This window comes from Equus caballus, chromosome 1 (assembly GCF_041296265.1).
Source record: "Equus caballus isolate H_3958 breed thoroughbred chromosome 1, TB-T2T, whole genome shotgun sequence".
In the NCBI taxonomy this organism is placed as follows: domain Eukaryota; kingdom Metazoa; phylum Chordata; class Mammalia; order Perissodactyla; family Equidae; genus Equus; species Equus caballus.
In genome coordinates, this window is record NC_091684.1 from 150,183,977 (window position 1) to 150,202,161 (window position 18,185).

General features: G+C 35.5%; 1 protein-coding gene across 3 annotated transcripts in view; it reads left to right on the forward strand.

The window, feature by feature from the left end:
- The window catches only part of WDR72 (WD repeat domain 72), a 219,439-nt gene that overhangs the window by 124,707 nt on the left and 76,547 nt on the right, over window positions 1-18,185 (forward strand). For all 3 annotated transcript variants that reach the window (XM_023617119.2, XM_070271032.1, XM_070271043.1), the window contains 4 exons: window positions 4,423-5,240; window positions 7,882-7,973; window positions 11,957-12,036; window positions 17,893-18,088. In XM_023617119.2, the coding sequence (XP_023472887.2) occupies window positions 4,423-5,240; window positions 7,882-7,973; window positions 11,957-12,036; window positions 17,893-18,088 (1,186 nt within the window). The remainder of the gene's footprint in view (window positions 1-4,422; window positions 5,241-7,881; window positions 7,974-11,956; window positions 12,037-17,892; window positions 18,089-18,185) is intronic.

An 18,185-nucleotide genomic window follows, 5' to 3' on the forward strand; every position in this document is an offset into this window, starting at 1 on the left:
ACAATTCTAAGCAGAACATTAAAGATAAAAAGATCTAAAAAGCAGTGGAAAAGACAAGTGGAGTGGCAGACTACCTGCTGACATCTCAACCACTTCAAAGCAAGCCAGAAGACCACAGAATAATGCCTTCAAAAATGCTGTGAGAAAATAAGTCAAGTTAAAATAGTATACTCAGTGAAACCATCCTCCAAGAAAAACATTGTTCCATTGAGAGGATCTGCAAAGTCAAAATTTGATTCTTTGAAAAGAATATAAAAATTGACAAACCTCTAGCAAGAAAAAAACAAAAGCAACCAAAATAATACCAGAAATGAAAAGGACCCATAGTTATAGATGCTACAGAAAGATTAAAAATTGATAAGCAAATCATATAAACAATCTTTTGAACAACTACAAAGCTATCAAAAGAAATTAACCAGGGTCTAAATAAGTGGGAGATATAATCTGGAACTCTAGGAACATCCACACATTTATATAGAAGAGTAAAAGACCATAGGAAGAACAGGATACGAGAAACTACCAACCAGATTTTGTCTTTTTGTAAAGCTATTAAACAATGGAGTATTGTACAGCCATAGATAAATTGATTAATGTCCTAGGTAACAGATCAGTGAGAAAAGTACAAATTCACAAATGATGATGGAACATTTGGATATCGACATTAGAAAAATGACAATTATTCCCTATTGCAAACCAAACATGAAAATGAAAAAGTATTAAAGAATTAAAAACTTGTGTGGAACTTTAAATTTTAGAAAAAGTATAGATAAAAATTTTTATTTCCTCTAGATAGGGAAAGTTTTCATTTTTCTTTTTAAAGAAGACTCAAAAGGTATAATCTTTAAAGTAAATGTTTCTTAAATTTGACAGTTTAAAAATAGGAATTCTATGTTCTTCAGAAAAGACTAATAAAAATAGTGAAAAGACAAGCCACAAATGGAAGATATTTGGACCACATAACCAACAAAATATTACTTCCAGAATAAATACATAAGCCTAAAAATCAATAAGAAAAGCACGAATAGAAAGTTTATAAAAACCATAGGTAGGCATTTTATAGAACAAACATAAAAGGCCAATGAAATATTGCAATAATATTCAATTAATGGTAATAAAGAAATGAAAATTAAAACTACAAGGGATACCAACTTATATTCTTCATATTGACAAAAATGAGATCCTGTGTTAATAAGGATGTGGAACATGGAAACTCTTTATACAATGCTATGAGATTTATAAATTGGTACAATCATTTGAGGAAAAAACTTGAAATAGTCTCATAGAGTTGAAGATGTGCATATTCTGTGAATTATCAATGTTACTCCAGAAACTTTTGAAAATGTGCACCAAAAGTCTTTACCCAAAGAATATTCACTGTAAACTTTTTCTTTTTGTAATAGTAAATCTTGAAAATAATTTACATATCGACTTAAAAGCAATGGATAAATAAGCTATAGTTATCATTGAATGTAATACTTTAAGCAGTGAAAATGAAAGAACCACATACAACTATAATCATCACCATGAATTTTGCAAAAGTCAAATTCAGCATAAGTAAATCAGGGAAAATTATAAATAGCACAATTAATATTTATATGAAAATAAAAAAACATGCAAAATTAAATAGGTCTATTAGGAGTATATATTTAACCTAAGCAAAGAAATCATGAACATGAAATTCCAATATTGGTTACCTCTGACAGTAGGCAGGGGTATAGAATCAGGACAGGTTCTATTTTCTAACCTGGATGGGGACACTTGGTTAATATTCCTTTAACTTTTCATTTACATTATTTATTTACTATGAAATATGTAACACCTATAGGAAAAAAAAAACCAGAACACAGGACAAAAATATACAGCTCAGTGAACTGTCACAAAGCACACACCTGCATAATCACTACATAGATTAAGTAGTAAAATATTCAGCACCCCAGAAATTATGTCCTCCAAAGGTAACCAGTATCCTTATAGATAAGGCAGACAGTTAATTCCTTTGTGTCCAGCTTCTTTGGTCAACATTATGTTGGTAGAGTCATACATTTTATACATGTTTTTGAATGTCTATAGTTCTTTCATTTACATTGTTGCATATTTTTCCATTGCATGGATACATCACAATGTCTATCCATTCCACTATAGATGGACATTTAGGTTGTTTCTAGTTTGGAGCACTTATGGATAATGATACTGTATAGTTATGTCCATGTTTCTTGGTCTACAACACTGATAATCTTACAAAGACTAAATGTATGATTTATATATTATTTTGTATGTATTAAACATTAAATAAATTAATGTAAGAAACTCTTTTTGCTAAATTAATAGGTAATGAATAGTATTATCTTAATTTCACTTCTTAATTACTACTGGTGGTAATCAATATTTTAATTTGAATATTATTCTTTGTGAATTGCTGTTGATGCTATTTGCCCATGTTTCAGTCTGTATAGTACTATTTTTGGTTTTCAGAAATTATTTGTTAATAATTATACTAACCCTTCTACTATCTTATTGGTGGAAAAATGTGTTTTTTAGGTTTGTCCCCATTTTGTCTTTTTACTTTTAGAAATTATTTATGGTTGTTTTTTAAAATTTTCTCTTTCTATGATTGTAAATTAAATAGATCATCACTGCAAAAAATTCCAAAAGACTAAATAAAAAAACCAAAAGCCCCTAAAGTATAAAGATCATTTTAATCCCCTCTTCTCAATTAACTGTTTTTAACATTTTGTTGCATATTCTTTGTGACTATATATATAACAGATGTATGTACACACACATATATTTATATTGACTATATATGTATTGACTATGTATAATATATGTGCTTATATTATATATTAACTATATATTTATATACATATATTTGTGCTTATGTGTATATATGTATATATCAATATGTAGAAATATCTATATATTCACACACATATAGTTTTACAAAAAGGGGATTATTTTTCCTGCCTAATAGAACACTTCTTTTCCCAATAAATATAGTTTTACACCATCATTTAAAAATATTTGAGAAGCTGGCCCGGTGGTGCAGCGGTTAAGTTCACACGTTTCGCTTTGGAGGCCCAGCGTTTGCCAGTTGGGATCCTGGGTGCGGACCTATGCACTGCTTGTCAAGCCATGCTGTGGCAGGCATCCTACATAAAATAGAGGAAGATGGGCACGAATGTTAGCTGAGGGCCAGTCTTCCTCAGCAAAAAGAGGAGGATTGGCAGCAGGTGTTAGCTCAGGGCTAATCTTCCTCAAAAAAAATTTCAGTGGTATTCTGTTGTATAAATATGATAAGCTCATTCAAGAAATATTTATTGAGCCTCTTAATAATGCTGCATCATCTTAAAGGCCTTAGGACCAAAGTAATACATAAAACTCCTGCAAAGGTGAAGTTTGAATGCTATTGGGGAAAATATACAGTAAACAAATATTTCATATAATATAAGGTAATCATAAGTACGAAGAAGAAAAAAAGGCAGGAAAGAGGATGGAGAGTAATGGGTTGGTATGAGGGATTAGGTACTCAAGGAAGGCTTTATATGTGAGAAGGAACATAACTGAAATATAGGGGCCCACTATGCTGGTATTTAGGGCAAACTCATTTTAGGCAGAGAAAGAATAATGCAAGTCCACAAGGTGAGCCTTAAAAAAAAAGCAATTTGATATTGTTTAACATTTAGGTTACTTCCAATTATTTAAAATTTTAACACATTTGGAGAGACCATTTTTAGTAAAAGACTTCCTAAATTCTTGTAGATGTTCTAACTGTTCTCTTTAGTGTTCAAACCCACTTTTTCCCTGTTGTATGTCTTCAGTATTATATTGATAGGAAGAAGTGAAAGTGTGTATTAAAGGACGTTAATCTGATGCTGTCTTACTCCACAGGCCTAATTCATAATTTTTTAGAGAAAAATAAGTTTTAGAAAGGAAAAAAAGTTTTCAAAGAATCTTAGAATGTAGAATGTTTAATTTAGAGGGGAATTTTTATTTATTTATTTTATTTATTTATTTTTTCTTTTTTTGAGGAAGATTAGTCCTGAGCTAACTACTGCCAGTCCTCCTCTTTTTTGCTGAGGAAGCCTGGCCCTGAGCTAACATTCGTGCCCATCTTCCTCTACTTTATATGTGGGACGCCTACCACAGCATGGCGTGCCAAGCAGTGCCATGTCCGCACCGGGGATCTGAACCGGTGAACCCTGGGCCATTGAGAAGCAGAACATGTGAACTTAACCACTGTGCCCCCAGGCCGGCCCCTAGAGGGGAATTTTTACAGCTAAGACAAAAAAATTGAAATGACTTGCCTTTAGTTGTACTGTTACTTAATATTTCCTTTTTATGCCATTTTAATATCATGGAAACTATAATAAAACCACTTAAAAAATAAGAACTTTGACACATAACTTTTTTTATCTCACTTAGGTTGCTGATGCCAAGTGTTTCTCAGGACCTTTTAATGTCTTGCCTGTGAAAACAAAATGGAGTAGCACTGGCTTTCATATCCTTTTATTTGATCTGGAAAACCTTGTTGAACTTTTGTTGCCAACTCCAGTCTGTGATGTTGACCCTTCCAATTCGTTTTATGGTAGTGAGATTCTGAGAAGAGCCAAAAGCACAGTCGAGAAGAAAACATTGACGCTGAAAAGAAATAAAACTGCCTGTGGTCCTCTCCCAGCGGAGGCACAAGCCAAGCCTGTTAGTGAAAGCCCAACCCAAGGAGATAATACCATCAAATTCTTAGAAGAAAATGATGGCATTAAAAGGCAAAAGAAAATGAAGTGCTCCAAAAAGATGCACCCTAAGCCATCGAGAAAAGTCGATGCCAACCTCACAATAGACACAGCTAAATTGCTTCTCTCTTGCCTTTTACCATGGGGCGTGGATAAAGAATTAGATAATCTCTGCATTAAGCATCTCAATATTTTAAAGCTTCAGGGTCCCGTTTCTTTAGGACTTGCTTCAAGTGAAGATCACTTCTCATTGATGCTGCCAGGTTGGGATGTATGCAATGCTGAAATGAAAAAAGACTATTCAAAAGTAAATTTGTTTTCCAGTAAAGTTTTGGACTTGTCAAATAAATACACATCCACTCTTCCAAATCAGACTGGGATGCAGAGAGGACTGGAAAATGATTGTGATTCTTTGCAAGAGTCAAAAACTATAGTTTATTTATTGAGCAGAATATTTTTAGTTAATAAGTTAGTTAACATGCCTTTAGAATTGGCATGTGGAATTGACAGGTAAGACATGCCTAGAAATTTTGACTATTATTATTCTAGACTTTAAAAATGTTATCATTATTTGCAATATTCAGCTCTCTAGCCTTCTTCCCTCCCTCTCTCCTTTCCTTCTTTCCTTCCTTTCTTCTCATAAAGAGTAAATATGCAAGAATTCCTTCGGCTCAAAACATATTTAAGAAAATCTACCTTTTAATTCTTTGGTATTAGAAGATAATTTAGACAATAAATCTATATGTTTTAAAATTTATTCATTCAAAAAAACTTCAAAATTTGTTGCATTCAACAAAACAACAAATCCTTTGCTCTCATAATATGTGCCAGGGAAATCATACTGATGGATGCTGAATGATTCGATAGATAGATAGATTTGTGCACACCTTAAAATCCGTTAGCCTTGCTGTGAATTAAGTAGGAACAAAGAACATTTAGGTAAATGCCTATGATGTATTTCATATATCATCAGGAAAGGAAATGTTTGAAGATTTTACACCTCAAATTCCACTATTTAATTTGTACCCTGGCGTATTAAAATAGAAGAGACTATCAGTAATTCATTTCTAGAAACTACAGTTCAGTAATAATAACTATTTTTTTGAATGTTTAATGTCTACTAGTCACCATATAAGCTCTTTACATACATGATTTCATTTCATATGCACAGCAAAGCTGGGATACAGGTACTATTATTTTGCTCATTGTATAGATGAGGATATTGAGGCTTATGAAGAGAAAGTATCAACCTCAAGATTCGTTCAGTTCCCTAGATGCTGATTCAAGGCTTATTCTAGAGCCTAATTAATTACTAACCTTGACTCTGGATGTTTACCCTCTCCCACTGCTAAAATTCAACGTGGTTTTCCATAGTCTGATGTTAGAGGATTGAATTCAATGCACCAAATCCTTACTGGCCTTAACACTAGCCTACAGAGGAAATATAAATAAATCTCTCCTTTGGGTAGGAACTCATTCAAATGATAAAGATAATGCACGTGAAATAAGTAGGAAACTCTGAAGCAGGGTAAAGGAACAAGGAAAAACATTCATAGGATAGATAAGTATTACAGGTGGTCAGTGTAAAGAGAATAATTAGTGTGAGATGAAACCATCAGAAAGCCTTTATGGAAGAGATACTGTTTGAACTGCCCACTACATGGTGCTAAACAGTCCTTGACATTTCTGTTCATTGACAAGAGCTCAGTTCAACAAATACCTGTGCCAGGAACAGTAAACAGACACAGTTCCTTCCCTCAGTGAGCCTACAATCTGGCAGCAAGTCCATATGGATTACATAGGATTCAGTGTAATGTTTCCTTCCATTATAATGCTTCTATGCTACAGAGTTTTCTATTTTATGTTTGGTGGCCCTAATAGTGAGAAACAGAGACTGGTGGATCTCTGTGATTCGTATACTTACTTTTCCTCTATTTTCTTTTCTTTCATTCATTTTGAGTGCCTAGCTAGATGTATATATTTTTAATTTCAGATAGACTTCTCTTTCTTTTCTTTCTATTACTAAGAAAATTACAGAGCACCTAAACTATGGTAAAAAAAAAAAAAAAAAAATGAAGGCAGCCTGGAGCCTAAAAAATCTGAGAGTGAATCCAGTTTTGCTGTTTAACTGGTCATGTGGCTGTGGAGCAGTCACTTAGCCTTCTGGCCCACACTGTCCTCATTTACAGAATGAGGTGGGTGAGATAGGTGATCACTAAGATTTCTTCAAATTCTTAAAACCTTGGACTGCTAACCAATTTTATTTGTCCGCCTAATCATGATCCCACAGAGTAGATAAGGGACTTAGTATTGTTTTCCAGTTTTTATTCTGACTTTGTTCCTGATGTGGAGTACAGGAGGTCGAGGGTGTGTCTGGTGCCCTTTACAGGAGATTATGGACTTTCAGCATGCCTTCCATGAAATGGCCTTAAAATCGTTGCCACACATTAGTTAATTCTTTACAGAATTCTTCATTAAAACAAATTTTTGAATGGAGGTGTCAGAATTAGAGACTGCTTCCCTAAATCAGTCACTTTAGATTCAATCTGCTGTCAGAAACTGCAGGTCATTTTTCAGGAAATCAAAATAATGTGTATTGGATTTGTCACACCAAACCCTTCTAACAAATTTGACAATTTCAGTAACATTTCACTGTGGTTGTAAAGGTTGAGAAATCCTGGTATGCTTAATAACTGGGTGCATGATGTAACTGAATTTTAAGGAAAGAGCCATCTGCCTATGAGAACTGGAAAGTTCCTATGAATCAATGGACTAGGGTAAGCCTGCCTCCATCAGGTCTTGACAGTACCTGGTGAGAATTCTTTGGCAGATGTCAACATATTAGGATTCCAGAATTTATTGCATTAGCCACAGATCACATGACCTAAAGTAACAAGGCCTCTCCTGTAAAACTGGATCACGAGACAATTCTGGTAAACTAAGATTCACAATTCAATTGGGGTTAAGTTCTAGGCAGGAGCAAAGTGGGGAAATAAGACTCACCAAAGACGTTAATATGGAAGAAATTCAAAAAGTGAGGTGTTCAATTCCCAAATTTGTTAAAGTGGTCATGCACCCATATCTTCAATTTATTTCTCAGAATATTTTTCAGACATATTTAATAATATCCTTTAAATCTTTTTTTCAACAGTTCTTTCAAAATGGACTCTGTGCATAACAAGATGAAAAGTCCTGGGAATGATGTTTTGAAGATTTCAAGCTTCCATGGTTACTTACGTAATGGTAAAGGAACCACAGATATAGTCTGATTTATTTTTCTTCTATAAAATAAAATAACTAGTCTTTCTATAACTGGATAGCACTCTACAGTTTAGAACGAGCAGTGTGTGTATTTATTATTTGATTTAGTTTTCATTTCACATGGTTATAGTTTTGCTTTCTGCATATATTTGAAATATATATGAAATTTGTTTATTAAATAACATCTTGTAAGACACATAATGTGATGGATTTCATCAAATGATCTTTGAAATGCCTGAAAGTCTGAAACTTTTCAGCAAAGGAAATATTTGGATGTTTAAGGTCACATGTGATTTATGGAGAAGTATATTAATATCTTTAACACCAAATAAGTGATTATAGAATTTTAGAGCTATTTCAGAAGTTTATATAGTGGTCCTTGAATTGTTCTGAGTGTTTAGGTTTTCTTTTGATGCCAAATGGCTACTTCATCCCCAAAACCAGCTTCTCCAAATCTTTGACATCTCAGTAAATGGCAATTCTATCCTTCTAGTTGTTCAGGCCAAGAACTTTGGTGTCATTTTGACTTTACCCTTTCTCTCATACCCCACATCCAATCTTTTAGTAATCATATTGGTTCTACCTTCAGAATATATCCCAGATTCTGACTGCTTCTCCCCACCTACACGACCACCCATGGTGTGACCCTTCATCGCCTCTTGCCTGGATGATGACAGAAGTCTCCTAACCACCTGTCTGCTCCTATTCTTTGTTCCTACACTCTATTCTCAACCACGCAGCTAGAGTGATCTATTCAAAACTATGTCAAAACCTCATGCTTCTGCCTAAAACCTTTCAGCGGCTTCTGTTTCACTCTGAATAAAAGCTACAGTCCTTAGGAGAGCTCACCTGGCTGATCTGCCTGTGTCATCACACCGCCCCCGCCCCCTCCCCCCCAATCTGACCTCATCTCTTTGTGCTTACCCGTGCTCCTGGAGTTCTAGCCGTACTGGCCTTTTACTCTTACCCAAACATGACAGGTACATCTTAGGGCCTTTGCACTGTCTGTTGCCTCTGCCTGGAGTGCTTTTTTCCCAGATTCCACAGAGGCCAACCTGCTGCTCCCCCCACCCCCACCCTACATCCTTCAATTCTTGCTCAAAAGCCATTTTATCAGTGAGGTGCCCTCTCTTCTCCCAAGCACACCCTACCCCTTTCCCTGTTTTAGTGTTTCCATAATCCTTTTCACTCTCCGACATACTATATATTGTTTTTTCATTTGCCGTCTACTTCCTGCTACTAAAATCTAAGCTCCATAGGGGTTATTTTTTTAGGACAATTTTATTCACTGCTATTTTCCCAGTTGCTAGGAAAATGCCTTCAAGAAACTAAGCAAATACTTTGGGATTAATGGAAGAATAGTGAATAGAACAGTAATTTTGGAGACATACAGCTGAGGTTCAAGATCCAGTTCTGCCACTTACTCCTTGTGTAACTTTGGGCATGTCTTTTACTCCTTTAAAAGCCGAATTTACTGCATTTGTAAAATGAGAATAAGATTCCAGACTTGTTGTGCATATTGCCTCCAAAGTTATGGAGTAGAAGATCAATACACTGGGATTACCTGAAGAACAGTACATAGGGGCCCTCTCAGGGCTATTGAAAAGAATATTTGAGATATTTTAAAGTGACAGTTTATTAATAGCTTCCAATTATTGAGTACCTAGTATGTTCAAAGAATTATGCTAATGACTTTACATATATTACCTCAATTAATATATAGACAACCCTGCACATAGGAGGAACTATTTGTGTTTTACCCTTAGGAAAATTGAGGCTCAGAGAAGTTAGATGTCTCACTCATAGTCTAATAGCTATTAAGCCAAGGGTCCAGGATTCCACTCCAGCTCTGTCTGATTCCAAATCCCTTGCTCTTGCCAGTATGTCAAACCACTTCTCACTTTTATGATACAAGTAGTGTTCCCATCATATGGTGCCAGTCTGGGTTGCCTACCTTCTCCTTAGTAGTAGCCCTTATTAGGGTATTTATGCTCATTTTCATTTTTTATAACACTGAGAAAGGGATTTGAGTTAAAGGCACATTATAAGTGGTTTCTGCAGAGACTGAGAGAATAGCTAACCAGAGCCAAAAGGCCCCAGCTTTTCCTATGGCTGCCCCAACCAAAGCAGCCTGAGCAACTAGTGTTACTACTGAATAGTGTCCCTGGTATTTCAAGGTGGCATTTATAGCATTTAAAATTCAGTTAGGTACTAAGGAAACATGGTTTTGTGTTTTAATAATTGGAAGACAGGAGGTGAAAGGAAAGGAGGGATTAACTTCATGCTATTAATTCTATAAAGTCAAAGCCCAAAGAATAAAATAATGCTCTGAGTTGCTCATTCTAAAGGGTTGACAAGAACCAATATCCACTTCTGTCAGCAGAAATGGTGACTGAGTAATACTGGTAAAGCTGAGATGTTTTCTTTTTATCTTTCTCCCTGAAGTTGCAATTAATTCTTTAACTCACTGACATTGCCAAGAAAAGTTGGCTCTTATTTCTACCTCATATTAAAATTTTAACATCACATTAAAGTGCACTGTGAAGTACCCCGTGATGCCAGTAAGTAGAGGTAGTTGAGGCCAATACTTAGCTTTGATGGTAGAGTCACAAGGTCAACAAAATGAAAGAGGGAAACAGGAGAGAGATCAAAAGAAGATTTTCTCTTACCTGCTGTGCTCATGAAGAAATGGTAAATATGACTTCAAAATCGTAGTGCTCTATCATATTTAAATTTTTATGCACTGATCTTGGTCATTGCAAATTCACGTTATGTGTTCCATCAGGAAAAGATAATGATGTTAATAGTGACCCAGAATTTTCATGTGTATTTCCTTCATATTCTCAGTTTACATTATATCCAATACCTTCTATCACATTTCCCTTAACTACTAATGTGATATATGTGTGTGAATATATATATATTCTTATATGTGTGTGTATAATATACATATATTCATACACATATATACACAGTTATTAACATATAAAATGGTGATTCAATGACAAGCATATTGCATTAATACTGCTAATTTAAATAGTTGGTACCAGCTTTCAAACATATATTAATACGTTAATTTAAATAGACAATTATAGTAATTTTCACTCCAGTGCAGGCAAGCCCTCATCATTCTTTCTTATCTCATTCCTGGGATCTGGCACCTAGATAATACATTTTAGTTTTCAGAAAGCCTTAATTCATCGATTTTTCATTTGGATGATAATATGTACATTTTATGAAAAGGTACTTATTAAGTGCTTTTTTGTGTAGGAAACTGCTGGACACTCTATGGATCAATTTAAATAAACCAAACCCTAGCTTACTCTTAAAATTTCACACTTAACATTAAGGCAAATAGATAAAAAGAACTTTCAAGAGGGCAAACTTAAAAGAAACAATACATAACCAAATGAGTCAAATTAAAACATAAGTGCTATACCTATTGATCATAGTACTATAGCTGGGTAAGGACAAATCAAAGAAAGTCTTTTATGTGATTTCTGTGTGGTAGATACTGATTTATGGCAAGGTAGAATTTCAGGAACTATTTGTATGAGGAAGGAATTGTAAAATTTGATGATCTGTTTTGGGTAGGAATATTAGTCGTTACTTCTATTGTCAAAAGGGTACAAAGATGGGTTTAAAGTGTAAAGATGAATTTAATTTAATGTGAATATGTATTTATATAATTGTTAGAAATACATATCAACTAATTAATGGTTCTCGACTCTGGCTATACATGAGAATCATCTGAGGTACTTTTACAAAATATTAATACCTGCCCCATCCTCACCCTGCGACCTATTAAATGAGAATCTCTGTAAGATTGAACCTGGACACTGGTGTTTGTGAAAAAAAATAAGAAGCTCCCCAAGTGATTCTAATGTGCAGCTGGGGTTGAGGACCATTGGGTTGCATCCATTTTTAATACTCTCAAGATATGAATGTGTTCTATATATTTCTAGGTAAGAATGAATCCCATATACCGACAGCTGATGTTTCACTTTTGAAGCTAATTTCCTGTTGGAGAGACCAGTCTGTGCAGGTATGATACAGTTCATCGTCTTGAAATTATTGGAAGGTTTCCTTGCTGCTGTGGTTCATTCATACTCCCCTCTTCCTGAGGGTACAAGTGAGTAGGTACTCCTGTCCTCACAAAATGTCCTCCCAAGGCATTTCATTTAACAGGCCTAATGCAGAGACTAGTAATGAGAGGAAAAGTGGAAAATAGCAGATGCAAGGATGCACCACGTTAGCAGGTATGACTAGAGGGGGCTGAGGAAGGGATGTTTGTGTTATTATAGGTAACTTATTGCCCTTTGAGGTTTCAATTTGTGGCAGAATTGTCTATTATTTGATTTCAAAATGTGCCATGATGTAAAGGTCCCTGGGCTTGGGAATTCAGTATGTGTAATTAGAAATCATTTTTCTATGCTGAAAGTACTTCATCTGTGAGCTGATTTAGAGAGCTGTTTCCTTAATGCCCAATTTAAATCCTTCTTTCTCTTTTAAGGCTTTTTTGGGGTCCTAAAAACTAACTGGGTAGCTTTGTACACCGTACGATAAATGTCTCTGCATTGATTAGATGAATATTTATTGGAACTTTATTCTTCTTCATAAGCTTAATAAATGTCAAATTTGCAAGATGAGAATAGCAATAACTCCAATTACAAATGATTATGCTTGGTTACAGGAAAACAAAGAAAGATAACTCAGAACAAACTGTGGGGGCTGACACCATGAAACCAAATAAACAGTTAGAATGGCTCTTGAAACCATGCCTGGAAGTTTCTACGTGATTTGCTCCTAGCCTAACCTCTTCACTCATCATTCTCCCCCTGTTTCTTACTAGCCACTTTGACCTAATATATAAACCCATTTCCACTTAGGACTTTACATTTTTCTCAGGCTAGAATTCTCATTTTTCCATTCATCATCTGAGTCTTTGCTCAAAACAGCACTTCAGAGTATTCCCTAATCGCTCCATCTAGTATTATCACTGCACCCTCCCCACCCCTTGCCTCCTGTCACCAGCACGTTACCCAATTTTATTGTCTTTGTTGTGCTTGCTTTTAATGGAAGTTATACCATTTGCTTTTTTGCTTGCTTATCTTGTCTTCTCACTGTTATAGAAGCTTGCTGAGAGCAGGGACTTTGTCTGTCTCACTCACCCCTCTTTCACCAATGCCCAGGAAATCAGTCGTGACAGTAACCAGTCAATAAATATTTAATGAATACCTATGCAAAAAGCCTCTTGATAATCAGACAAACATTAGCACATGTTGACTTTACCAGCATATTAGCAATCACTGTAATGAAAGAGTCTATTTATTAAAGGCGATATTTTTTTTTCCCCCAGTAGCCAAAGATATCCTCAGTGCTGGAAAAGAAAATCCATAAGGAAAAGAATTCAACAGAACATTTATCCTGATTTGCTTTAACTAAAGATCATTTGTAGTTGTTCATTTGACCTTCAAATAAATTTTAATGTGGTTTGGACATCTTTGGACTGATGGACCTTTAAGGTTCTATGATTCTATGACCTTGTGTAAAATGCTGGCAGCAGGACCAGTATTACCAGAGCATTTATTACTCACTCTGTGGGAAATCTAAGCTTCAAAGTTCTCCTCTCATCTCTGTCACTCACCTGATGAATGACTCTGGAAGATGTTTAACTTATTGATTATTTATTTTCCTCATGTATAAAGTGGAAATGAGAATTCCTGGGCCCTTCAGGAACAATGGAGGCTCTTTCAAGTATACATTTCAATGCTTCATTAACTAATCTTCTAATTCCTTATAAAGCTGTTCATTTAAGCACTTAGTCAAATCGTGTTAACTTAAGTCTACTTTTTATGTGTTTTAGGAGCAATAGGTGGTAATGGGATGCTTTTGTAAAACAGAGGAAATCCTATTTCAAAAATTGAAGGGGGACTGGCCCCACAGCCAAGTGGTTAAGTTCGCGTGCTCTGCTTCGGCGGCCCAGGGTTTCACCCGTTCAGATCCTGGGTGGGAACATGGCACAGCTCATCAAGCCATGCTGAGGCAGCGTCCCACATAGCACAGCCAGACGGGCCTACAACTAGAATATACAACTATGTATTGGGGGCCTTTTGGGAGAAGAAGGAAAAAGAAAATGATTTGCAACAGATGTTAGCTCAGGTGCCAATCTTTAAAAAGAAAAAAAAAAAGATTTGCCTAGCTTTAAAAAAAAAATTGAAGCAGAGGGTACCTTTAAGGGAGGAGGTAAGAATGAGTTATTTTCCAGGTGAATGAGTTTGTCTGGAGATTGTCTCTTTTGCTTTTCACACATGAAACATATCCAACATAGAAATAGATGCTGGAAAAGCAATAGCAAGGTTTTGGAGTTGCTAATTTGCATGTTTCTGATACTGCTCTAAGGGATTTTATAATCTATCAACAGTGGGTGAAATCATGACATCCAGGCCTCCAGGGAGAAATGTTGCCTTTCTAGGAGATGCTTCAAAAACATTAAAGACCAGTGTGAGCTTGAATGTTGGGAAATGTTTTTATAGCAGAAAATCTGGAAATGGAAACCACAAGTAGGACATGGGGCCTCCTATGAGTCTTCATAATTCTCTGTGTTATTTTGTAGTACTTTGCAGTTTCAAGGTGTTAGTAGAAAACCATTAAAATTTTTAGCTTTCCTAGGTTACAGTAATACTTATAATAATAACTTTATGGCCCAGATTTCTGGCTGTCTGTTTCCAGCCAGTGGATTTGTAAACCTTATTTTGAATCTTTGCACATTCCCTCATAAGAATGTAATACTTTGCATATCTGTCTTTTCAGAGAAACTTATTTATATGCATTTGGAAGACAGCTTTATAGCCATAGTGCTTTCAATTCTGGATCATTATTAAAGTCACACAGTTATATAAATTATTGTCTAAAAAGTTTATATTTTGTTGCAGAAAATTCTATGCCTACTAGCAATGTACAAAATTTATCTACTATATTTATGTACTAGACAGACTCAAGTGTTGTTAGTCAGAAATTGTCAACAAATTCTGCTTTCCACAGTTTATATATATATATATATATACACACATATATATTTACATATATATGTATATATATTTTGATGAGGAAGATTGGCCCTGAGCTAACATCTGCGGCAATCTTCGTCTATTTTATATATGGGATGCCACCACAGCATGATTGATGTGCAGTGTGTATGTCCGCACCCGGGATCCAACCTGCAAACCCCAGGCCACTGAAGCAGAGCACATGAACTTAACGACTACACCATCGGGCCAGCCCCTAATTTATATTTTTTAAGTATACAAAATCTATTTCTATTCCATTATCATTTATTTAGTGCCCACTGTATACCAGATCCTGTGATAACAGTATTATGTGTTTATATGATGTACAATTTCTCTGTGAATTGGAGTCGTGCTGAGTATTGATTCTATACAGCATAAAGTATGTATTTTGAGTTTGTTTCCAATTGGGTGTATGCCTTTCAGTATTCACTTTTAAGTTTTGTGGCTCTGAGTGTCCTACTCATTATGGTTAATATATTTTATTCTCTTATTTCTACTTCTTCTTGTTTTCCAGTGATATTCATAGTAATTATTCTTGAGATAGCATTTTTAGTGACAAATATGTCAAAAAGCTCCAGAATTCAATAGTTAAAAACTGTGGTCTTGCTATATAAATCTAATAATTAGAAATGTTAAATTACGTAAGTCTCTGTGTATTTTTAAGAAAGAATATTGATCCAAGTTGTATATCCAGTGAGATAGAGGACGTCCTAAATCATAACTGTGAGTTCTCCTCAGAGGTGATAATGATCCCAGTGTGAGAGGGCAGCCATAATCCCATGGGAGCATATGGTCAAACTGCCCCTTCTGAGGAGTATACCATAGTCTGGACATAGATGGGTCTGAGGACATCCTCTAATGTACTCTTGATTTATAGGTATGGACAGAAGCATGTTCCGTACAGGATTCTGTGATTGAAAGCTCTCATCCTAGCCTCTCTCAGTATCACGGACTTTGTTTTATAAGTGAGGACATGAAGTCCCAGAGTAATACGTGACTTGTCAAAGGTTACATTGTAGTAACTGTCATAGCTGGATCAGAAGTTTGAGCCTTCTCATTTCTGACTCAGAACTGTTTCTACCACATCATCCACATCTTGAAAGCAGTGCCATCAAATAAAATGTGTGACAAAACTAAAATGAAATAAGTTCAGTGATGTAAAATTGTTCATGAATAATTAGTACAGTTTTTCCCATCATATGATATACATAAATAAGCATGGTTCATCTATATTGTGCTATAGAGTAGTATGTTAGTAAATGTCATATCTAATAGTTAATATATCCTATATCTCATTACATAGTAGATATTAATAGGCATGATGCACCAGTGTCATGATACATAAAACTATATGTTAGATTCATGGTACTCAATAGCCATCACATTGTTGAGTGTTTCCTCACGTGATGTGCATGAGAAGCATTATGTACCTATGTTGTGACAGGCAGTACCACAATGTTAGTAGACATTGTATGCAATAGTAAAATCACATCATTCATTATCCTTTTTTCACAACCTAAGCAATCATTTCAGTGGACAAGAACAGGTGAATGATCAGTGGTCAGGAAGCTGCTCTGAAACTTTTGGAAAGCTTCCTATATTTAAAAGTCAGATACCCAGCTCCTTCTGCCCCAGAAGTTCAGTGAGCAACTGACATCAGCATAAGCTCTCTGAGTGTTCCTGGAGCCAAAAGGTCTCATATGCTGTCACAACACATAAAAGAGACTAGATAAATATTTAGATTAATATCTGTTCTGTTTTTGGCATCAGCATCTCTAGATCACCAGTCTCGATTGGTGTTGTCCCAAAGCCCTAGCTCTAAGCATCCTATAGGTAGACTGGATATAATGCAGAAGGCACAGTGGCGATTGGGGAATATGAGTCGTCTTGACACAGGGCGGGCTTTTGAGGGGAAAAGACATTGGGATGTGGCTATATGAAAAGTTTAACTATGAGCCAAAGAAGGATAATGGGAGGTGCCCCAAGTCCACCTAGATCAGTGGTTCTCTTCCTTTCCTGATTCGACTCTTAGCTTTCCTTGAACTCTGTCCTATTCTTGGACCTTGCCTCATCTCTTGCCAGGAAGAGGCTAAGGTACATCATCACTGGCTTTTTATTGAGAGACAAGGATATAGACTCGCTGGAGGACATATATTACAAAGGACATAGAATCAGGGGTCAGAAGTCCTGTCTACCAAGTCTTTATGACCTTGGGATGTCATGTCCCAGATTCTTCATTTTAAAAATGAAAATATTGGATTCGATGCCCTGTGACAAGCATCCTCCCCACACACCCAAATACAGGTCCTTGACTGGGTATGTACAATAATTGGAAGGCACACTTTGAGGTATTTTAGGTGGTATAAAATCACATACACATGCATACAGTTTAGTGAGATTTATTATAAAAGTCTTGTCTTTAACCTTCTGTATTAAACCTAGTGTAAATCAAGTGTTTTTAGCTAAACAGTGCTTTAGTTCTAGACACTGTTTGAGGAGCTAAGCTTGTCTTTAAGAGCAATATGATATATTCAAATTAATTTTCTTTATCATCTGGTGGAAATGAAAATATTTTAGGAGAAAGAATTGGGAATTCTTCAACTTTCCTTTCAGAATCTCTTGAGTTTGCAAAAGAAGAACAGTGTGTGGTTTGAGTGCCAATTCTCAGTATCTGCATTTCAGTTGTTTCAGATGCTAATTCTAGTGGAATGGAGCAAAGCAATTTATATCTGAAACCAATTCAAATAAAAATTCCAGGCTTTGGGTTTTGTGCAAAACCCCAAGCATTTGTAATAGTACTAAAAATAATTCATTAAAAAAAAACTTTACAGGTTACTGAAGCAATACAAGCTGTTCTCTTGGCGGAAGTTCAACAGCACATGAAGACATTGAGAAAGGCACCAATCGACAGTCAACCAGAGTCCATGACAGAGAATGGTAACTGGGAGATGATACAGATCCTGCCAAAGGGGGGATGGGCTGAAGAGCTAGATTTACAGTGTATTACGGACACTTTGCCTCTCCAAAGTAAGTGCAAAATTTATTGGCGTGCTCTTTCATCAGAACTTTTTGTACTACTTAGAACGTGTTGAGAATATGAGTTCACAATATATCATTTCTGCAA